Raw genomic sequence first — 25,961 nt, forward strand, 5'->3', positions numbered from 1 at the left:
TTGAAGACTTTTCCTGGTATTGAGAGAAGAGTGATGCCCCTGTAGTTGTCGCACTTGCTGAGATCGCCTTTCTTTGGTATCTTGATCAGAAGTCCTTTTTTCCAGTCTATTGGTACTTGTTCCTCATCCCAAATCTTACTGAAGAGGATGTGGAGTATCTTGGCAGTTGCTGCTACATTTGCTTTCAGTGCCTCTGCCGGGATGTTGTCTGGTCCCGCTGCTTTGCCACTCTTGACTTGTCAAATGGCCATGCTGATCTCTTCAATTGTTGGTGGGCCAACATCGATTGGGAGGTCTGTGGGTGCTGCTTAGATGTTGGGTGGGTTCAGTGGAGCTGGTCGATTCAAGAGTTCTTTGAAGTGTTCTACCCACCTGTTTCGTTGTTCTTCAATGTCGGTGATTACTTTGCCTTCCTTGCTTTTCACTGGTCTTTCTGGCTTACGGTAATTTCCAGCAAGTTTCTTTGTTGTATCATACAGTTGTCTCATGTTTCCCTCTCTTGCAGCCTTTTCCGCTGTCATTGCTAAATCTTTCACATATTTACGTTTGTCAGTTCTGATGCTCCTCTTCACTTGCTTGTTTGCCTCTGTGTATTCGGCTTGTGCCTTGGATTTTTCCGCTCTGGTTCGGATGATATTGATTGCTGCCTTCTTGTCCCTCCTTTCTTCAATTTAATCCAGTGTACCAACAGTGATCCATTCCTTGTGATGGTGCTTCTTTTGGCCCAGAACCTCTTGACATGTTGAAACGATTGCCTCCTTGATACCTTTCCAGTTGCTCTCCATGGTAGTTCCCTCTCCATTGAGTAGATCATGAAAGGCCTGGAACCTGTTGCTGAGTACTATGTTGAATTTGTTGAGTTTGTCAGCATCTCGAAGATAGGCCGTATTAAACTTTTGTGATGTTGTCCGCGCCATTGTCCAGTGCTTCTTGAGTTTTAGTTTCATCTTGATGACCAGCAAATGATGATCGGATGCTATATCAGCTCCTCTTCTAGTTTTCACATCCTCCATCGTCCTCCCGAACTTTTTGTTGATGCAGATATGGTCGATTTGATTCTGTGTAGTGTGATCCGGTGAAATCCAAGTGGCTTTGTGTATGTTTTTGTGTGGGAATATGGTGCCACCTATGACCAGTTTATTGAAGGCACATAGGTTTGCAAATCTCTCACCATTTTCGTTCCTTTCTCCCAGTCCATGTTGTCCCATGACGTCTTCGTATCCAGTGTTGTCCTTTCCAACCTTGGCATTGAAATCTCCCATCGGAATGGTCAGGTCCTTGGTTGGGCACTTCTCGAAGATCGACTGCAGCCTATCGTAGAATTGGTCTTTAGCGTCTTCATCGTAGTCGTTGGTAGGCGCATAGCATTGGATGACGTTCATTGTAATGCCCTCTCTCTTTGTTTTGAAGGAGGCTTTGATGATCCTCGGTCCATGAGATTCCCATCCAATAAGTGCATTTTGTGCTTTTCTGGACAGCATCAATGCAACTCCTTGTGTATGTGGGGCATTTTCTTCTTCATGACCGGAGTATAACAGAAGTTCTCCTGAAGACAGTCGTTGTTGTCCAACCTGCGTCCAATGTGTTTCGCTGATTCCAAGCACCTCCAGGTTGTATTTTCTCATTTCTGCAGCAATTTGGAAGACTCTTCCGGTCTCCCACATTGTTCGGACATTCCATGAACCTATAAAAATTGTCGCTCTGGTTGTAAGAAGGTACATCGGCCTCGTGACTTCCGAAGGAACTCGGCTTTCATCATGAGACGTCATAATTATTCCTTCTACTCCCAGGGCAGAGTTGGAATGGTTTGAATGATTTTCTCTGGTTAGCGTTTTTTTAGCGAGTTGATTTTCTACGGGGTGGGGTCGCTAACCCCATGCCCAACCCTACTCCTTTACCCGGGCTTGGGACCGGCAGTAACCCCCAGAGGAGCTACAGGCGGAGTTTATTTTTAAATTACAGTATAAAATAAATATTCATTTTCACAGTTGAAATCACGAGTCAATCCAAACTACACTACCAGTGAAAATATGGAAGCATCGGACGTCTGTTTTGTCCTAGTACGAGACTCCTTAGTATTGTATATCCTAGCTTAAATTTAGAAACTTGGGTCTCGCGCGCAAACGCTTAACTTCTACACTACTGAGCCGTCTAGTGCTTCTAGGTCATCAGTGGTGATCTAGTTAAGATTGACTAGCGATTTAAACTGTGAAAATTCTAAAATCTCCACAATCCTTCTAACAAATATTAATTTATTTTAATAAACTCTGAACTGATGGATTGAGGTTTTTTCTGTTTATGTGACAAATTATACAACTTGGCATCCAACATTTAAATCAAATATAAGAATAAATCGGAAGTAAACAAAGAAGTTGAAATTGTGAAATAATTTTTTTTAATCTGTCATAAGGGTCTTTCTGTAACATCTACTGTATTTGCATAATTTCTAGTTAGCTGAAATTCATTAAAAGGGTGCGAAATTACATGAAATTCCGAATAAAATTGCATTGTTGTATAGTAGTCATTTATAAGTAGAAACAATGTTACGGGTGAATAGTTTTCGACATTGTCAGGCAGTTTTTAAATTTAAGATGGGTCACTAGTTTTCTTAAATTCTCATAAAGTTTATACTGCATAACACACAGAAATTTCAAGAGGTCAGAATAAATTATTTATATGATAACCTATAACTTAATATTTGTATCCATTTTGACGACGAATTTCGAGGTTGAATATGTTGTGTAAATGATTGGTATCGTAAAACATTTTAAACAATCAACATTATGGCTAAAGATATAGGTTATATGTTTCCGATGATTACCTCTTTTGAGTGGTTAGCTCTCGGCCAGATATAGTCAACCGAATCCGCCTTCATCTCTCCTTATTAGTTGTTTCTAAAGTCTAATTATGATTTTGATATATGCCTCCAAATCTCAGCGCAATGTGTTTTTCAGTCTGTCTCTTTCCCTTATACCTTGAGGATTACAAAGAAGGGCCTCTCTTTTGATGTAAATTAATGATTTCCACAAAGTATATCCTGTCTAACTCCTAATCTCCTCTTCAGCTCTAAGTTAATTTGTTCTCTGTCAGTGTAGATTATTTTTAATGGTCTCTGTCCAATGAAACTGAAGTACCTTTTGTAGATTGCTGTTTTGTTAATATATACTGATAGTCGTGGCAGTTCAAGCTTCAGCTCCATACAATAGGGCTATTTCGATTTTTGTGTTGAAAATTCCTGCTTTGAGCTTATATGAAAGTTCTTTGAAGTTCCAGATATTCTTCAATTGTAGAAGTATTAACTTTACTTTACCGATTTATTTATTCACATATGCATCAGATCATCCATGTTTATTAGGGATGCTCTCGAGTTAGGTAACGATGTCCTATGCTTTTAGAAGTTCATTATAACTTTTGATTCGATTACTGTTCACTGCGTTATTTTTCCCTTGTGAACGTTAATGTTTAATGCTATAGAATCTGACGTTACACTGACTGTTTTCACCTGCATTTGATTCTGTGAATAAAATAGTCGTTTGTAAAGTCCAAATCATTTGTGTAAAATGGGTTTACTTTATACTTCGCATCTTCTGAGATGTGGAGATTTTCATAATACAACTGACTGCTAGCAGAAAGAGAGTAGGTAGACTTGTATGACAATAGTCTCTCCTTACCATGTACCCGGAAGCTGACCTACCTGAAAAACTTTGCAAGTTAGTTTATCTTAGAAGTTACGTATGATGATGACAACCTCATGTATATCTTCGTGTCAATAACTATTTCACGAGGTTTTTCTATCCACGCTTCGGGACTTCAACATCAACGTGAGTATTATTTCTGGGATGCGGGTAAATATCACTAACAAGTCTCAAATATGATGGGACGTGAGTCCTGGATTCCACTATTAACCACCAAATAACTCTGCTTGTAATGCTTGTAGATTAATGAAATACTGATGCTTAAGTAAATTGATTATTTGTAATCTCGAAAATTGATGGGTCGATTCAAACAAATTATCCATATGAGTTAGAGTAGTTTGTTGTAAGGTGCCAAGCTCTAATGAATATAATAATAATGAAATAAATCGTATGATTTAAGTGCAATGTAGGAGCATTTTGTTGGATTGATATAGATAGTGGCATTTTTATTAAACTGATAATAATAGTAATAACGATATTATTAACGATAACATCGTGTGAATATATGTAATAAGAGAGGTATTGTCTAAGTAATTGTAAAAAGAAATTCATGTGGAATGGGAAACATGAATTCGTAAATCAAGAAATAGGCAGGGGAGATAAAACGCAAAAGGAAATACTGAAGGGAGTAAGTGGTTTACTGTTCCCAGTTTGTGCATATAGTGACCCAGTTGTTGACCAAGGTAAACACATACTGAACATACCACTTTTAGATATATCAGTCAGATTTTCTGGAGATAACCCATATAATTGCATTTATTTACAGGAGACATAATCTAGATCTTTTAAGTAGATTATTTAGAACTTGTTATCAAAACAAAACAGCATCCATTTTTTTATGATTATTATGTGAAAGGATCGTACTGTTAATAGATCTCACGACCATTTTTCCCAACCAAGCCGGTGCACTTTCACAAGTACACGAAATTTAAACCTTCTGATTGTGACTTATATAACTTCCTACACAGGAGCAAATGAATTGCTTTATTCATCTATCCATGGTTCTTGGTAAAAAAACTTTTATTTCAAAGAACAACGTGTAACTTGGCGGCGTTCAAAATCTTTTCAACAAATCTTGCAAACATTTGTGGCGTCACAAATTGAAAAGTTTACTATTTTTAAAGTGTAACATTGTTTAATTCACTAGCACATCTTATTTTGGCCTCTCTAACATGACATAGGAACTATGGATTTATAACTGAAGAGCTTGAAGATGAAGTTATTGAAAACAACGGTTCATATAACTACTCTTTATTTCACCTTTGTTCACCTCCTTATCCCATTGGAAATGACTTACTACAATAGTTTATTATATCATGGAGCTTAGTTTAATTCAATATTACAAGTTATATTAGACTAATAAATAATATTCCATGATGTAATATTGATCCTAAATGAAAAATCGAGAGACAGGTTACTTGTTATATTTATTAAGGGATTAAAAATGCATACTCTCAAGCGGCGAGACTATAATTTATGGACGAGCCAATCAGAAGCATTTGAAGGATGTCAAGGTCACCGCGCCGATTTCAGTACCTGATGCTCATGTACCATCGGTTCGCAGAGGATTTTAGAGAAGAAATGACAATTAAGCGGCTAAAATAAATGGGACTATTAGGAAGTTCCTTTATTTGTAATTGCGGTAATCAATTGACTTGTAGACCTTGTGCAGACTACCCTAATGATGTTATCTCTCGATGTAATATATATTAGATGAAGAAGTCAGCTAGAATAGGAACTTTTTTCTCTCGATCCAGATTGAGACTAAGGCAAATTATAATAATTGATGCGAACTGTATAATAAAAGAACCAGTAACATTGGCTGCCATATTCGAAGATGTTATTGATGCTTCGGCTGTTCCGAGGTATGAGTATTGTAGGGATATATGCGTAATAAAAATGACAAACTTACACAACCAGAGCACATACAAACAATATTGAGGCTATGTGGTCGGGGCTGAGAGAGCTTTTGTGACCTTATCATATCTCCATAGACCGAGTATTATGAAGCCATATGGATGAGTTCCTCTACCTTATGCATTACGATTTTAGAACCTCTTTCTTTGGTGTTGTATAATACATTTTTACTCTATACTAACCGTTACCTGATTGACTAATATTTCTTAAGGTCACTTAAGATTCGTTCAAAGGTCGTCCATAATTTATAGTCTCTCCCTCTTAAGCTATTAAAACTGATGTTAGGCAGTGATTTATCGTTTTTGTCTGAGATATAGAAATAACTTGAGTAAATGTTATTCACGGTTAAATGATTAGGTAGATCCTTAAATGGTGTTTCTCATAAAATGAATATTTATAATGTAATTGTGTAAAATATAAAAATGATAGTTATGTATAGAAGAATTTTAATGGACCTCAGATTTATAAAATTTGAATATTAAACTGTTATTCTTATATATGTAAGACAAAATTGAACTGACAGCATAACACAATACGACCGATTGTTGTGTTTTGAATCAACATTAATTGGCAGTAAAGCAAATAAACTACAAATGCTCACAATGTATAGGAACCAATTTGATAGAACAAGAGATAAACAATATCAAAAACAAATTTATAACCTTTAGTTTGTCACGTTTTCTTGCGTTATACATCGTTTGTCAAAGAACTCTTACGGTTCAGTAACAACTAAGAAATGAGACTAACTTTGATGAGTGTCACAAAGTAGTTATGATGGTGCTTATCATCACAAAATGTAAAAATGATTAAGTATGAAATGGTTCAATACAGCTAATAAAGTTCTACCTAACGACAGGCAGATTAGACAAAACAAAACGAATAAGGTATCTAGCTATGTTTTATGGAATAGAAGATGTTCGTACATAAAAATGTTTAAGAAACGCCTTACCGCTTCATTCAATATATATTAAAATATGTGCAAACCAACACTATATCTCAATCTCCTTTGGAAGGGTGTAAATAAATTTAATAGACTCAATATTGTAAATATATAACTTATATGAAAGAACATTCTACAACATTGATTGTGACAATAGTTCAAACGGCCAGAAATAAGTGATTACATAATAAGTAAACGTTGATAGGAATAAAATAAGTAGAGCTCAGTTAATAAAATAAGATTAATAATCGGGTAGATAGTCATAATAAAATGCGAGAAAAAGTTAGAAAAAAAGAGGAAAAGTTTACATGCAACGAAGGAATGTTTGTCACGAAGGTAAGGAGAGATTAATAATCTCCTTTTGAACACATAAATCAGATTTTTGACGCCTGGTAGTAACGGCTTCAGCAAACTTCAAAAGACTGAAGTTTGGTTGTTTACTAATCACCTTGAATGATTGTAAGTTATCGACCTGATGTCCCATATTCAAGAAATGTTTCGCAATTGCACTGTCTAGAGTCTTTCTTCCTCTTCTTTTGAGGCTTTTAGGAACATGTTCAAAAAAATTTAAAAGATTCCGTCCATTCTATTCGGCCAATGTAGATGCTTTAGCAGGTACATAGATTATAAGCAGCTGACGAGAACCAACGAAATAAAATGAATTCATACTATTCTGCTAGAATCTTTGTTTTTGCTCTATTCAAAAGTATAGAGAGAACTATATGTATGAAATTACTTCATTCTGTTAACTTTCTGTTAATAATCCATGATAAATTTGGAACTAACTCAATGAATAAAATGGTGATAAGATTAGAATTAAATTTACTTTTGAAAAAAAAATGAAAAAAAGGCGCGAAATTTCTTGTAATTAAAAAATTTAAATAAATAAAAAAAAAAAAATAATTCAAAATTTAAAATACAAATAATGTTAGTAAAGTGGTAGATGAGTTACTTTTTGCAGTTTAAATAGATTCCATTAATGTATTTGTAGAAAAAAGAATGTACAAACTACATATTTAGTTGAGAACGTATTTGCAGATAACGGTAACGTGGGGAATAGAAAAAAAATCAGACTCACATGTTCTTTTCGTGCCTCCCGGATCATGGGACTGTTTCCATGAGCTAACGTGAGTGGTAATCCCGGGTGGTGGAGATCGGCCTAATCAACCACTCTACCAATAATTGAGAACGATTACGAATGATACACAGAGTCATTGCATAACTATTGAGGGTTCAAAAGAGTGGTAAAAAAATGAGTCTGCCCAAATAAAAACAAAAACAAGAAGACAAAAAAATTGGTTGTGAGTGTTATGTAATGGTTCTGCATAAGCAGTGCAGAAACAGCAATCGCACCCCGGTAGTTGTGCCGTGCTTCGATGTAGCACTCCTCTCCAGAAGGGCCTACTAGGCTTCACCATTCTATATGGCTGGAAGGGGAAAAAATATAAAGCATAATATATCTTACTGAACTACATATAATTACGAAGAAATTCCATTCACAAATAATAATATGGTTAACGCAGCAAATTAAGTGATCATATTTTTATTCTATGAAATTAATGTTTTGGTCACGTTTGTATGACTTTTAGTAAGTGAAAGCTTGAAGATGGTTCCGGGAGAGACGAAATTGAAGAATGATAGTTATGTTGGCTCGAATAACATGAAAAATATTTTCTCATTTATTTGGGAAAGGATGTTTTTAAAAAAGAAAAAGGAAAAATAAACACTTGATAGTTCTATTTACTGGGTGTATTACTTTAACGACTAGAATTATGATATTTCAAACGATAGTAAACCTTTAATTAATCAATGTGCCTAAACTGTTAAAGATTAGTTATAATTAATATTTATAGTAACTCGGTAAGCTGAGCTCTTTATGATTGGTTGTGAGAAGTCTTTCCGAAACGAAGGCCCTTGCCAATTCGTTATGATCTCATGTCCGGCTTTTATAACGTGAGTTATCCACCAATCGGAATACGACTTTTCCAATCTTAACACTGTGACAAATCAATGACGTTCAACCGGTATGAGCAGTCTTGTGTCCTTTTTGGTCCCTTGTCCGTCTATCCCTTCCAATTGAGTCTAAAACACCAATTGCAGCTTCTGCTATGCAAATCATTTATTTCAAGCATACTCGGTTTATATACCAGACAGACAGATTGCATCACACTATAAAGTAGAAAATAATATTTGTACGAGATCAAGCCAAATGTGATTGTGAACGTGGGAGACAATAATCAATAAACTGAATATAATTTGGGGGCAGTAAATCGTATAATATGATCCATAGGTCAAAATGAAGCTTATAATAAGATGAATCTAGATATGTACAATCTAATTACTGAATAGTTAAACAATAAGTATACGTATAGAATAAAAGTCCATTGATAGGTCCCGGAAGTTACTTGTACTTACGTCTTCAGCAGGATATAACCGATACGTTTCAATATTATACTGAAACAAATATTAAGAATATTCAAGCTTCATTATATTTTTTCAGTTAATATATGTTCAAATGAAGAAAAAAACAACTCGTGATTATCATAATCTCACCCTTTCACAAGAACGGTATACCTAATGACTGTTGACGTAAAATCAATTATTTTTGTAAACTGTTACTATGATAATATAAATGTAATGATAAATTACATTCGAGTTATTGAATTTATTTTCTTATTAATAACTTGTTTTGTTCATTTGTTATCCAGTTACTGTGGAATCTGTTTTCCTTGTCTGGTTTTCATTTTAAAAGCCAATTTTTTTTGTTTATTGAAGTTTGATAAAATAGGTTTATCACTGATGCATGAAAACTAAACAGTTAGGAATATGAAAAAAAAATTAAAAATAAGGAAAACTTATATTGAATATCTATCATGGTGTACTGTTTCGTTAATATTCAGACTAAATCGATCTTAGTAACTCACTTTATTTGTCTAGAGAAAACTGAAATGACATTAGAAAAAATATACACTAGAAACGTTGCTTAACTTCAGAAACGTTATTAAATAATAGACATGTTATTGTAGCCATTATGTAATATATATATAGTGTGTAATAATTGGAATATAATGTATTTCACTATTAGTATCGATAGAATTTACGTTTTTGTGTAAATAGATTCTGAGTTTTGAGATGGTGAAGAAGATTTGTAGCTCAGGTGAATGATTTTGACGGAGTTTTGTTTTCTGAGCTACATGGTTTGGTCGTGGAGCTTTCATCGTTTGAGGTTTGAGGTCAAAAAGAACTAATCAACATCGATGTCTACAGGATGAGCTGTGAACTATATGTGGAGAAATTCGAACACTCCACTTCTACTTGGAGTTTGTGCTGATGATGCCGTTCAGAAGAACGATGAAAGCTCTAGAACAAAACTATCTAGCTCATAGAACCAAACTCCATCAAGATTATGAGTTATTGATATTTTCTGCATTCGGCACATCCTTAAATGTATAGGAATGTCATTTCAAAACCCATCTGTTCAGTTTTATAAAATCGCATAATTTACAACATTATCTATTTATTTAATTTAGCGAGTTCAATGCTAATGCTATGCTATGTACAAATACATAAGAATTTATGTTTGTTTAGTAAAAACTTATTACATTTGCTTCGTTCTACATGATTAATCCTTTGATCTAGGCTTTTCAACATTAGTATGTAGTGCATTGTATTTAAATTCATCGAAATCCACGTATTATCTGAGAATTTATATACATGTACCACTGTGCTATGTTTTAGCTGCCAGAAGTATGCTCACAGGAAGTCAAACTGAAACTATCCGTCATGAAACCACAAATTGAAAATTTTGTATACTGAAATCTTCAAACTGAATTTTATGGATAAGCACCAAATAATTAAAAAAGTAATACGTAAACAAACATTTTGGGTAGCCAGAATTGCGTACTGTACAGTTATATATTTAATTATATGAAAATATAGTTTCATTTTTTCAGAATCTTTCTGTAAATCTTATGAAATTGACGTTTTCCGAGCAATTTGTTTATTGAAAATTTAAGACCACTAAGATTACAAGATATAAAACTAAACATTTAATAATGTACACTTGAATGAGTTAATTCAGACTGATGTTAATGTTATAGTGAGATACAGTTGTTAGTCTACTTCTCTGAAAAATAATATATAACTATCTGGCTTTGTCTATCTAAAACAGTCAAATGTTTTAATCAAGAACTAGCAATGTCATATTTAAAAAATGATAAAACTTGTATAAATAATATGTTACTGTAAGTAACGTAGCTATGTGTATAACGCGATGGCGTTTGAAGCGAAAGTTACTGGGTTCGAGTTCCAGAGTGAACATCGAATCTGAGATGCAGATACATCCAGCTGACGAGTCTCAAATCGTCCTGGATTCCACCGCTAGCCACTATCCATCATTGCTTATAAAGCTTGTGACTCCAGGCAATATTGAGGCAGTCCGCACAGGATGCACATATGATAACAATAGACTGATCAATTACAGTTCTAAATAACAATGAGAAGATACAAGTAAACAACACCAAGTGAATATGTTACTGTGTTGAAAAAGATTGCTGATAAATTATATCTTTAATTAGCAATTAAATAATTAATTATCTGTTATTTATTTAATGGATAAGTTTATTTAGTACGACATTTATATCGAGACTTTATCATTAAAGTGAGAATGACAAAACAATTTAAAGGTAATACAGATTATCTCAGGTCATATTTGTGGTTTCAATTCTTTCATTCATAATTGAATTAGTTGCTCTGATCATATTAGCAAAAATGTTATTGAGGTAACCTGGGCAGCTATTTGGTCGACAGATTACGATCGACGCTAAAAAATAGTCAAACAATACTTTGATTGAAGTTTGGTAACTAATCACAGGAAATCTTTCAGTTTCACTAAAGTGATCTGTCAAGCCTTATATAGCTAAAACTTACACTAATAATTGTCAAGCCGTATGACCGGACATCGAGCCCAAATGTTAGTATCGTTATGATTAGGATTTCATGTGAGCTTAGGTGAAGATTATTAGTCATATATATCATTTTTACCCGATTAACTATATAGCGACATTCAAAATTCTATGTCAATACATACTATTATGGTTACGGAAGTTTATGCTCAATTTTTTTATTTATAATACAAAAAAACGCAATATACTGTCCAAGAAAATCCCCGTATCGCATTTCTGAGTACTGAAAATGTTTCATTGTTCAGTTGAGGCTCATATATTTTTCTACATACTGTCTTAACAAGCAGTCTTAAATTCAGATCAATGTTTTCAACAAGATTTTATCTTACCGATTGTTTCATACATCCTCCAAAATAAGTAGTCTTTTTATCTTACTTTTTATATCTTTTATTCAGATAATATTATGAATGTCTGTGTTTGACAAACAAGCCAACAACTGATATTTTAGTTTAGACGATTTCTAATATTAAGAATAAAAGTCTTAAATGAATCGGTTATGGTAAGAAAGTAGGTTTGTTTTGGTTTCGGGAATATAATATAATTCAGGCTAATAAGTTAGATTTCTGATTTACAATAAATAATTATGAAGTGCATCATCCAGTCAGAATTGCGACTCGTGCCTCTACCTTTTCTAGATGTATCTGAGAAACTTCTATTCAATGCTTATCGGATAAAATGCTTCCTAGCGCCTTCAGGACCCCTCTGAGCTTTTTTCAGGCAATATTATTGATCTATCCAACAATACCAAAAACATGTTAAATAACAGTTGTAAGATCTCAACTTCTTGAAATATGTGATGTTAATCAGTCGGAGTGTAGTTAGTTTCTCGCGCCTTAAACACTTGTTCAATGTAAAACACCAATGCTATTATCTGGTTGCCACGGTCATCCAAATTCGCATGTATGTACCCAGAAAGTAATATCGAGTCTAGAGAAAATCAGAAACTTGTAAAGTTTTAAATAACTTATGATGTTCTTACGTAAAACAAATGAATGTAATACTTCAGGCACTTATTGTAATATAGTTTCAAGTTTTTAACAGAAATTTATTGTGAAGTACAAAATAGCATGGTTTGTGTAAGCACAAGATAATTTAGGAAGAATTTCACGGGATAACAAACAATGAACGAACTTATTATGTCAGATTTTGAAGCACATTGTGGTGTACGCTTCAAATGTCTACATACATAAGTAGTATGAAACACCAATCGGAAGTGGAAAACCTGACAGCAGAAAGCTAAGATCGAATCGGAGAGAATACACAGGAAAATAGCAAGGAATTGTGAACTTGATAAATCATATAAAATGTGAAGGACAAATAATGGGAATTCTCAAATGAAGTATTCAGTGTATGGTGTTTATATTTTACTAAGGTACTCTGTGCGTTTCGTTCCATTTGGGACTCATCAGCTGGATGTAACCACATCTCAAAGTGAACATCATATCTGAGGTGCAGGCACATTTTGCTGACGAGTCTTAAATAAGACAAAACGCATGTCATGGATTCCACTGCTAACCACTATCCATCTTTGTTTATAAAGCTTACTAATTAAGGCAATATCGAAGCAACATGAATAGTATGCACTTATGCCAACAAGAGATTGATCGATTGCAGTCCTAAATATTAGTGTGAAGATTCAAGTAAGGAAATACCGATTAGATTTAAAGTTGAAGTTATCTAACAATTTCAAGTTTACATTAAACTAGAAAGTGAATAACTTCATGATTAGCTCATGTTTTTTTCAGTAATTATTATTATACGCATTTATTAAAACAAAAAGAGTATGAATTAGCTCTTGTTACACTATTCACGATTTTCCATTCACATTCACTAAGTTAACATCATATTTTTTATATCGGTCATTTTATTAAGTCAATAAAAAGTTTAAATGAGGTCATTCTGAACGTCAACTAATCATACTCTTTTAAAAATCTGTTGTTTATTATCATAACATTAAAATTTTAATTTAAGTAAATAAAGGTCATATCCTAAATAGAGATATTACTGATAAGTAGTGATTAATTTTGATCCCATAAATAAATCTTATCAAATATAAACAAAACTTCTGTCAGGTTATATTTCACTTGTATACTGACATAATTTTAGGTATTAATAAAAACATCTCATAATTCCAATATTTAAAAGTGGTATATGTGTTATACAAATTAAAATATGGGTTAATATGTATGCATCAGTCCAAGTTGCCATACCTCATTATCACAACAAGATGAACAACGGATTCATAGAAATAGTTAATTTAGTGGTGGTAGTATATGAAAGATAGGTTGTATATAAGGATATAAGTATAGGAAGGAAGAACGTTATGAAGCAATTTTAATCTTAAGGTTTAAAGGAAGATAAAGAGTGTATACACCTACTCCATTGTGATCGATTCTGAGCCATGTCACCTAGAATAGTAGTGATCACTTAACTAATACTTATCCATTCTCTTTACTTATCTAAACTCCATTACGTAATATATCAATTGGGTAGTTGTAGTCATTGTAAAACACTATTTTCCTACATAAATTAAAGTTCATTTAAAGTAGCGTTTTATATTCAATCAAACTAGTTGTTGAGTCTTATAACAATTGTTCAGCATGAAGAATGAAAGTTTTTAGAAATACGTCTGAAATATCCGTTAAGACGAAGATGTTATAGACATTATTTTGTTTTCGCTTTTTCATAGCGTTGTCAAAACATGATTATCAAAATATCTTTTAGGACTGATATATCCCATATTGAAAATAGTTATTATACATTCTTATTGAACACATAACTTACAGTCTTTCCTAATTGATATTTTCAGATTATTTTTAGCTATTGGAATTTACCAACATGGTATCATCTATAGATTTTGATGAAGTGAATGATAAAGAATCTGATTTTTGTAAAATTCAATGAGAAGGTATTACGTTAATTATGATCATGAGCCGATGAATGTTAGACCATCACTGGAAATTGGAATGCACTGGGAGTTAAATTAAAACGAATAGAAATAAATTATCCTCAGGCTGAATATAATTACTCTAATTTTCAATCTAAAGTTTCAGTCTACATAATCTTCTAAAAGTGTTCATATCCTGATAGCCAATGACTGATAGTAATTATTTCTGATACATTTCAGTAATTTATAAAATATGACTACTTCGTGTTCTGCTTATATTTTATTTACTGAAAGGTAGAGAACTACTACAACCATCATCAAAAAAGTACAAACATTAATAAATAGTTGCATAGGCAGGATACTTAATATCCATTGTCCGGATAACATCAGGAATAGAGTACTGTGGGAGAGGACAAACCAGCATCCGGTTGAAGACAAAATTAGGAAAACACGTTGAAAGTGGATAGGGCATAACATCACGGAAATCACCAAACTACATCACGAAGCAAGCAATAACTTGAAATCGTGAAGGGGAACGGAAAAGAGAAAGGTCAAAAAACACACTACATCAGGAATTGGAAGCAGACATGAAAATGATGAATAACAACTAGAATGAACTGGAAAGGATTGTCCAGGACAGGGTTGGGTGGAGAGTGCTAGTGGGACGCCTATGCTCCTCGACGATGGGTAACAGGCGTAAGTTATATTTCATTATATTGTAAATACAATCAATCATATATATATATATATATCGTGATTAACTAAAAACTATTTAACATTCAAACGTTTATGATATGATACATGTATTTATCTGCAGTAAAGACTTGTTTGTTGACTTTCATTTCCTTTTTTCATCACGATTTTCATGTGGCTTGTTTAGGATGTGTGTAATTTTGTCAGTTAACAAGAAGTAAAGAGAATTCATTGATATTACATACCAATTAATACGACAATATAACAACATTGACTTATTATATAAATAATACATAAAAATAACTTGGAGAAAAGAATAAATTCTCTAGTGTTTACTCTTATATTAGTTGACGTTCATGTATTTAAATATTGTGACTAAATGTAACTAAAAACATGATTAGTTTGTGCATTAGTTCATCTAGTGAATTAATTAATTCATATGCGGATTAAGAAGGAATATGATGTCCAGTGTCAATGTGCATAACGACACTAAGTTTCAGGTACATTGAGTTACCAAGTCTAAAATCAGACTAAAGATAAGACCTTAGTTTCGTTGCTAAACACAATTTGAATGTGTTGAAGTGTTATTGTGGTATGGGTTACTTATATCCACATAAGTATAATATAACGATGGTCAGATATTGAATGTATTTCACCAGAAGATCGATAAAGAAAGAACTGAGATGGGATGCAATTGATATGAAAGTGCATGTACAATAATAATTGGGGACTATGGACTGATATTTACAGAAGGAATCATCAAAGTTGAGACAATTGATTGATAATTTGCAAATTAACTGTTTACTGTATGGTTGTCAAATTTTCGTGAGATATTCTGTAATTTTGTGATCTAACACATCCTACTGTCCCCCGATCGTGTTCGTGTTCACTACATTATCAGTTATGTTTAGTTAGCTAACAGCTATTTTGTTCATCAAACTAAAGGATCTTATATAATAATAACAACATAACGTTTTAATATTATTTCCATTACTGTCAGTTCAGTAAGATAACAAACATATTGGACGTTTGTTTTCTAATATTGCCTTGGGCAGATAATTTCTGAACATTTCATCGAATTTACTCAACTTGATTATCAAACAAAATGAAGTTCATACATTTTGATTAAAATTATTTATATAAACTGGTCATCGATTATTTATTTATGTGGTCATCATTATGGTCACTGATTGGTAACTTGTCATAGTTTAGCTGAGTTGTCCCGATAAAATTGCTTCCCTATTTTAAAATGAGTATAGATAAGTTTGAAAAGGTTAATTATATTAGAGTATTTTGATTAATTAGAAGTTAAGTAAACAAATGCTATTAATATGAAATGAAATAAATTAGATTATTCATAGTAAGCAGAGATGGATAGTGGCTAGTAGTGGAATCCAGGACGCGCTTTTCGTCCTATTTGGGACTCGTCAGCTGGATGTACCTCCATCTCAGAGTTGATGCTCACTCTGGGACTCGAACCCAGTAACGTTCGCTTCATACTCCACTTAGCTACTGAGCCCTGATAGCTACTTGCTTGCAAAATGGGGTGAAGTTTAAATTTATTTAGTAATGTTTGTTTGAATCTTCCCATCGAGTCCCAAATAGGACGAAACGCGCGTCCTGGATTCCTCTGCTAGCCACTATCCATCTCTGCTTACCATGCTTGTGAATCAAGGCTATATCGAGGCAATATGCACAGTATGCACATATGCCAATTAGAGACTGACCAGTTGCAGTCTTAACACATCAATGGGAAGATTCAAACAAACATTACCAAATGAATTTAGATTATTCATAGTTTAAAAAGTGTTCTGTATGCTCAGATTGCATTTGAAAGAATCTATCGAGAAATGTTTGTCATTACTTCACTCAAATGTTCTGTTTTATGTTTGTTTACATCTGAATCTCAACAACCAAGGATGAATTTCACATAGAATACAACGGATTACCATACTGATTACGAAACCGTATTTACATTTCAAAGCGAATTGTTGCCAAGATCATCCGGGGATGTAAACATTGATTGACTGTACGTTTTAAAGACAGTTCTATAGTTTTCTCAAAACTTTCATATTTGGTTCTCTAGGTTGAGCTTAAATATGAAATTATCTAACAGAAAGGAACTTATTTATAATTTTCTGCAAACAGTTTCCTTGAGAATTCTATGATTTAAACGAAGTGGATTTTCAAAGATAACTTTAAATCTCAAGTGGTATTATTTATAGATTAGTTTCACTAGTCGTGGATTGCGTGGCTGTTTTAACCTTGTTCGGTTTGAACATGCGGTATTATGTGCATGTAAGAATTAAAAGAACGGGATTATTCACAGATAAAAGTCTTTAACATTACGGTCACGTAGTTTGTCCATTCGACTTAGATTAAACAATGTATATTATCTAATCTAATAACAAAAAAAAACGGTTCTTTAAAGTCCATTGGTCAAGGTAAAATGATGAATCATCTGTTCACTCAAGTTTATGGTCACACAGGATTTACTTCAATCGAATCATAAACCCTATTTCATAAATCGAGTAAAAGATCCATTAAGTGCTTTATTTTGTCAGGATTGAATTTAAATACTTTCGGAAAAATTCGAGAGTTAACAATAGTAACCTACAATTAAATTCTGTGAGTAAACTGATCGTTAACCACTTGTTTGAATGTGATAACAGATTGACCTAAATTTTGATAAAAAAAAGTAACTTTCTAATCGCAAGTTAATCAGTTTATCGTTTTCTTTTTTTTTTTTTGCCAAAACGGGTATTGGATAATAATTTCTAGGTCAATAAGCCTAAATTTCAAAATTGATATTTGAAAATATATGTTTTACGCTTGACAACCCATTCATTCTAAGCCCATTTTTAGAACTGACATACAAAATGTTTTCCATTCACACATTATATGGATATATACAAAAAAAAAAATCATTTTCTCATCACAACAGGATTATTTTTTTTGAAGGTTATCACGCTGATAAGAACATGAATTATCTGATCATAAATCATGTTCCATTACCATTTTCTATATATAAATATCTAAAAGAAAGAAAATGTACATTTTACTGAGGAGCTCAATTTTTTGTTTGACCGTTTGATTTATACAATATTTAGATTTTTATTTTTTTTTTTCACTTCAATGGATCTTTACATATTTTATTCAGTGGATCAAAATTCTATACGATTCTCTATACGGTTATAACTCCAGTATGTGAAGTGAAATGTCAATGTTGAATGAATAATAATGATTCTTATGATGAACGTTAGGCAATCAAAATAGTTTATGAGTCAGCGATAAGAAACGAAGTGCATTTCAGAACTAATTATGACGAATGTAAACCAAAATGTACAAACTAGTTATTCCATGACTTGCTTACTAGTAACGTTAAGAATAACAAAAGTAGCTAGAATAAATATCTTAACATAGGAAAAAAGTGTAATTCAAACTTCTTAATATACTAACTATGAACAAAGTGGGTAGAGTTGTCAGCTGGAATCCTTATAGCTATAAATATGTCTAGGAAAAGAGAGTGATACGTGTTTGGAAAATATGAATGCATTTGTTAGATCACTCGAAAAGGTTTAGTTTGTATGTTCTTTATGACAAATCCTGCCCATATGTTATAAAACGGTTATATCTGTTCACTTTGTTTGGTTGCTTTAAATTCACACAGGAAGGTGATCATTGACTAATTTCTTCACTTCACAGGAGTAACTTAATTAGTAAAAATACATTGAAGTTGGATAAATCAGTTAAATTTACCCTTGTATTTGTTATTACTCTCATTACTAATATATCCCCATCCTATCGACTAATTGTATGTTTTACTTTTCATTAGTTTTGATTGCTTGTGCAACTCACTTTTATGTTATCAATGAATCACAAATTGCCGTGATTGGTATACTTTTAGTTTAAAGCTCAATGAAGATCTAACTGAAAAAGGATATTGTTCGTTTATGTTTTGGTTTAATTTCTTCAGGGTGAATTTATAATCAAATAATCATTAACAGAGACAGATTGAACACCAGAAGTTGTTTGCTTAAGTGAAACGAAAAATGGTTTTAAAAGATATCGGAAAACGCAAAATTGTTCTCTTTGAAAATACTTAATTCACACAATTACATCCCTTATCAGATTATTGATAATGATTTGAATTTAGTTTAAAACAAACGACAATACACCTCTTCAAGTCTTAATACAAACTAATCGGTAAATCATTTTTATGTTAAGAAATGAATTCATTTTGACAAATATTTATCAACCATTATTTATGTACAATTTATCGAGTATTATTATCACTGAATATAGTTACTTACCTACTTACTTTCGCCTGTTACACCTCGTCGAGGAGCATAGGCTGCACACCAGCATTCTTCATCCAAACCCGTCCTGGGCAATCCTTTCCGGTTCTTTACAGTTAACATTCATCCTTTTCATATCAGCTTCTATTTCCCAGTGTAATGTGTTCTTTGGCCTTTCTCTTTTCCGCTCCCCTTCCGAATTCCAAGTTAGGGATTGCCTCGTGATGCATATTGGTGATTTCCTTAATGTATGTCCGATCCACTTCCAACGTCTTTTCCTAATTTCCTCTTCAGCTGGAAGCTGGTTTGTCCTCTACCAAAAGACGCTGTTGCTGATAGTATCCGGCCAGTGAATGTTGAGTATTTCGCGTAAACAATTATTTATAAATACTTGTACCTTCTTGACGATGGATGTAGTAGTTCTCCACGTTTCAGCTCCGTACAGTAGGACTGACTATCTTGACGTTCATATTGAAGATTCTCACTTTGAAATTAGTTAAGAGTTGTTTTGAGTTTCATGTGTTCTTCAATTGTAGAAATGCTTCCCTTGCTTTACCAATCCTCGCCTTTATATCTGCATCCGATCCTCCTTGTTTATCAACGATGCTTCCCAGATACGTGAATGTTTCCACCTCTTCCACAGTGTGATTGTATTTGAGAAACTTGCTTTTTCCTTTGGTATGTTGAGGCCTATTGATGCAGAGGCTACTGCTACATTGATTGTTTTCGTTTGTATTTGTTCGTGTGTATCACTGAATATAGTACAATACATAAAAAAAAACAAGTTACAATCGAGTGGGTTAAATTTGTATTTAAATAAAACAAGATGACCTCATTTTATATAGATTTCAATCATATGAATCAAAATGCACAAGATACAGACACTCTATTCATCGATTTCTACGATACGGTAATGGAAACCAGACAACAAGTGTTAGAAAACTTCCATGAATAAATATTTTAATTGTAAACGACATTTGTTCTTGATATGTACTGGCTCTTCAAGTATGTGAGTATAGCAAATCTCCTACCATCAATTTCTATTATGGTTAATTTTGGTTAAGCTTTTTTATCAATTTACTTAACAAACAAAGTTGTTCGAACAGTAACAATTCGTAAATTTCATTGTACTATTATGATCATTATCATATCTGTATAAATGTGTACTGTTGATCACATGACAGACTCTAGCTAAAATGTTGATAGCTTAAATATAGCTCGATGATTCATCTTCTTCCCCTCGTATATATGTACTCAAATACTATTGATAGCCTTTGCCTTGGCCAGCTGATTTGACTTTAAATTTGCCTCTGTATTTGCTCGCACACACACATTCTTCGAATTCGCTTGATGTGCCATAACTTTGTTTTCTGTGCTATCCTGTAATAAACTGTAGTTGCTGCTTCTTATTGTCTTCTGATTTCAAACACCGCTGAGATTTATATAGTAACGGTTACACAGGTGATTGTGATTAACGAAGCAAAGCCATTACATATGTTCATTTGTTAAATAAATATCAAAATTATGTAAATATGTAGAAGGAATACAATGAGTTAACCCTCCTAACTCTATTTACATGCTTAATAATATGATATAATATCCACAAAATTGATTTCAATGTATAGTTTGAACAACTCACCAACCCTTGTCAAACATTATAGGTTCAATAGAATCTTCGCCATCATAATCATCATCCAAACAACCCAAAACATTATGATGAATGATGCAGATTTCTCGGTCTTTTAATATTCATTCTGTAAAACAATTTATTGAACTTCTAACCTTCTCCTTCTTGTAATACCAAATCTTAAGTAAACTTTGCTGTGAGCGAAATACTTAAATTCAATTTTCCCACCAACAAAATTTGTTCCTTATATAAAATTGTTTATTATTTAAGGATAATTTTTTTCATTTCGAAACAACCAATATCAATCATTTTTAAATTGAATCAAATTACATTGAAATGATCTTTAAGCAATAAACTAAGGTATAAAAAGTGTAATTTAAAAAAAAGGATGAGCGAAAAACATTTTATTATTAGAAGGGGTTTTGTGGAGATTTTAGTAATTTTATAGGGATGAGATTATGAGTCGATTGAAGCTAGACCACCATGGAAAAACTGGAAGCACTGGATGGCCGTTTCGTCGTATTGTGGGACTTCTCAGCAGTGCGCATCTACGATCCCGCCTCACGAGATTCGAACCTAGGACCTACCAGTCTCGTTCCAGAGCACTTAACCTCTAGATCACTGAGCCGATATCCAACGGTGTTAATGTCTAACTTCAACCAATCCAATATATATATATATATATATTTTGTCTTTTAACTGCGCGGTATTCATCTGAGGACTTTTCTCTAGGTCGTGAACTGACCATTTGGAAAAAGAAAAAGAAAGTAAAATGTCTAGCAAATTAGTGACAATTTTGTAAGAAAGTAATATTAAGCAGCGAATGTCATGATTTTTATCACGTTTTTTAGACAAATTAAACTGTCAGATTATGTAATAATATGAACTTTGATTGTTTTTATATTTCTTTCTAGTCTTATTGTAATCAATTTTTTTTAAAAAAATATAAGATATGAATGAAATACTCCTGTTACCGCTCGTCAATCAGCATAAGCGGGCCACCACCACTCTCCATCCAACCGTGTCCTAAGCAATCCTTTCCAGTACATTCCAGTTGATACTCATCTTTTTCATGTCTGCTTCCAATTCTCAGCTCAGTGTGTTCTTTGACCTTCTTCTTATCTGTTTCCCTTCACGATTTTAAGTTATTGCTTGCTTCGTGATGTAGTTTGGTGATTTCCGTAATGTATGCTCTACCCACTTCCATAGTCTTTTCCTAATTTCATCTTCAACTGGTTTTGTCCTCTCTCAAAGTACTCTATTCCTGATGTTATCTGGTCAACGGACATTAAATAACTTATGTATATAATTGCTTATAAATACTTATACTTGTTTGACGACGAATATATTAGTTTTTCAAATTTCAGCTCCTTACATTGATGGTCATGTAATTGCCAAATTTGTATTTCTTTTCTATTTATAAATACACCATATCTTAAACTGAATATATTTCTGTTATCAAAATTATTGAAAATTAAAGTTAATAATTAATTAGTTTCACAATGGGTTAATTACAAAAGTCACAAGCCATTCATTCCCATGGATATTAACCATGTAACTTATCATTTAGATAAGATATTTATTTTAAGTTAAACTGTTAAATGAATCAAAAAAGTATTTCTTAATGAGAAATTCTCATCAACTTGAAAATGTTTATTCTTATATTATTTATCTGCTTATTTTATTATCATGGGAATGAAAATAAAAGACCTAAGTAGTTGTTGGATGGCCAGGTTTATTTTGATGTACGTTTGTTCTCTGAACTGGATGGTTTGGTCGTTGAGCTTTCATCGTCCTTCTGAACCACATCATCAGCACAAACTTCGGGTAGAAGTCAAGTGTTTGGATTTCTCCACATGTGATTCACAGGTTGTCCTGTACACCTCGATGTTGATCGGTTCTTATTGACCTTAAACCTGTCATTGTTTATTTCTTTGTTTTGGTTGTATCTCTTATTGGTTTGATTTTCATTCCTATGTTTCTGCATAATCACTTACATCAAAATCACCCACCTGAGCTACAAATCTTCTCCACCGGTCAGTTTTATATCATCCGATATGAATATTGAACATTCAAAGTAAACAATCATAACAAAGCATCAAAACTATATGTATATAATAAGATTATATGGATTCTCTAATTTCAACCGGAATGAAATAATTTCTAAGGACTACTTCTGATTCAATTATGCTATGAAAATGCTCATAACAGTGTTGAAAGCTTTGCAAATTAATTAAGTGACTGTAACAATGTAATCAGAAAACAGTATACACTTGATCTTAAAGTGTTTAGCATCATCTCAAGATTCTTATAGTGTAGAAGTCCCTAACTAATGAAAAGGGTGTTCTTTTTAAAAAAAAGACTAAAACAGTATTTAAACATTGTCCATTCAAATGTGGTATTAATACCGGTAACAAAATCAGCATAAGTATGCAGTAACTTGGTTTGCCAACTTGATCACAATACAATAACAATAGTTGATAAATGAATTATTGCTGTGATATGCATTGGATTACCTAGTTTAACTTACTATTGGGTACCATAAAGTATGAATAGCTTTAGACTGAAAATTGAATGGGTGACTAAAATGTGATATAAAACTGATTTGAAAGGAATATATAACATTTGAAACAGTAGCACAATCATCTTAGTTAGGGAAATATTATAGTAAATTAAAGGCAGTTTAGCTCATAATTAACCAGACCACTCATTCATATGAATTAATTCACCCACAAGGATAAGGGAGATTTTATTAAATGTAGTTCATACATACCTGTAAATGAATATAGGCTAAAAAAATCTTATAATCAACAAACCATGTGTATTTTCAATCTTCACTGGCATAGCGTAAGATATCAGACAGACGAACATCAAAAACGTAGATCATGGGATAGACGTGCATGAGCCAAGCTATCGTTCCGGATTAACACGATCAGATGAAAATAACAAAAGTGATCGAAATAATGTAGAAGCAATGACAGTCAGACAGAGTGAACATTGGGAATCTCGTTTGAAAAAGAAAGTGCGCTGGTATGTATGAAGCTGTACTGAAGTTCAAGATCGAGAAGAAAATAAAAGGTGGATGAGTCTAAATCATCCGGAACAGCTTAATGTCACGTTACTCAAAAGGCTCTAGCAAGTGACACAGGATATCACGCAGTCAATAATTTAATGGACTGATGGCACCTTTTTGTTTGAACACCCTCACATTCATTTCAACCCATTAAAGCACTAGTGTGCATCATTCATGGATGTTGACTGTCTTTAGACATATTCAAAACATTTCTATTAAGTCACTATAATCCTGGAGCATGTTGAGATATATTTATTGATGCCTATTTCTAGTTTCTGAGTTTTATAGTATAAATAATTGACTATATTTTGGAAAAAGTTAGTATTGAACTTATGTTATTCAATTTCACTCTCTAATAAACTTTTATGATTTCAGGAAAATCAAACAGATATTTTGATATAACCAATCATCTCAAACTTTATATCAATCAGAAGGTTAAAAAATAAACGTATTACTACTATTGAGACGTGGGTTACTTATATCCACATAAGTAGTATATGATGATGGTCAAGCATAGAATATATTTCAGTAGAAGATCGATAACGAAAGAAAGGAAACGAAACGCGAATGGTATGAAAATTCATGTACAATAATAATCCAAGATTATGGACTGATATTTGTAGAAGGAACAGTCAAGATTGAGACAGTTGATTAATAGTTTGCAAATTAACTGTTTACTGTATGGTTGTCAGATTTTCGTGAGATATTCTGTAATTTTTCGCCCGAATACATTTGATTCACTCAACTCGTGTTCTCATTCACTACAATATGACTTTATTCTAGTATGGTGCACAAATAATAAGACTAATGATTACACTAAATAAATACACTACAGAGTTTTGACTGTTATTTAACCTTTGAACGTGAAATTTGAAACTATCAATAAACTATATATATCAAGATACTTGGCTACTATTTGAATTAATTATTATTTCTAATCAGACATCAGCTGACAATAAATCCGCTGACATAAATTCGACTGGAAAAATGTGGAGATTTTGGGCAGAGTCAATTCCAAAAACACCAGAGAATTTTTAGAAGCTTGGAACTTAGGTCAATCAGAAATAAACAAGCACATTGAAATCAACCCAATTTATCAACCAATCAAGAAAATTATGCAGAAACATAGGAATGAAAATCAAACCAATAAGAGATACAACTCAGAGAACAAACCTACCTCCTGCTGATCAGTCCCAAGTAGGACGACACGCGTGTTATGGATTCCGCTGCTAGCCACTATCCATCTTTGCTTATAAAGCTTGTGAATTAAGACTATATCGAGGCAATCCGCAAAGGATGCACATCTGTCAATAAGAGACTAATCAATTGCCGTCCTAAACAACAATGAGAAGATACAAGTTAACAATACCAAGTGAATTTAAAATATTTGTTTATTCAATATTATGGAATCAACTCTAAAGTTGATTGTGCAATGATGTCAAAATAGTAATTTTATTGATTATATTATTGAGATGAACGAAATCTTGTTATGCTAAAAAAGAGAAAGAAAACGAGCTATTTGTAAGTAAGAAGAGGAATAGGCGTTTCTTTTCAGGTTCTTGGAAAATACAGGGATCCAAAATAACTTACTATCCAAACAACAAAAGACATCCTTAAAAAAATGCGTAGTTCTAACTAGTTATATAAATATGCAAAATTGATTCAAGCTGAACAAGCAAGATGGATGCTTTGTACTCTTCATACATTAACAGTAAACTTCAGGTTGCGTGTTTCTCAGACTTTTAGTTGTTTTATTTTCAAAGACCTACATTTTGTGATTACTTTTATTTATTAACGATTTAAAAGAAAGTCGAACGTTTAGCTTATTTGTTAGCTGAGAGATACGTAGTAGAATTATTACAAAACT

The 25,961-nt window shown here is 32.8% G+C and overlaps 1 protein-coding gene across 1 annotated transcript; it reads left to right on the forward strand.

The window, feature by feature from the left end:
* Positions 1-9,129: 9,129 nt before the first annotated feature.
* On the forward strand, positions 9,130-9,366 carry Smp_200210 (uncharacterized protein; the record flags this gene model as incomplete). Its single annotated transcript, XM_018795139.1, has 1 exon — positions 9,130-9,366. One exon carries the CDS (start codon positions 9,130-9,132, stop codon positions 9,364-9,366), a length of 237 nt encoding a protein of 78 aa, XP_018649482.1.
* Positions 9,367-25,961: the final 16,595 nt, after the last annotated feature.

This window comes from Schistosoma mansoni, chromosome 1, assembly GCF_000237925.1.
Source record: "Schistosoma mansoni strain Puerto Rico chromosome 1, complete genome".
Classification (NCBI taxonomy): domain Eukaryota; kingdom Metazoa; phylum Platyhelminthes; class Trematoda; order Strigeidida; family Schistosomatidae; genus Schistosoma; species Schistosoma mansoni.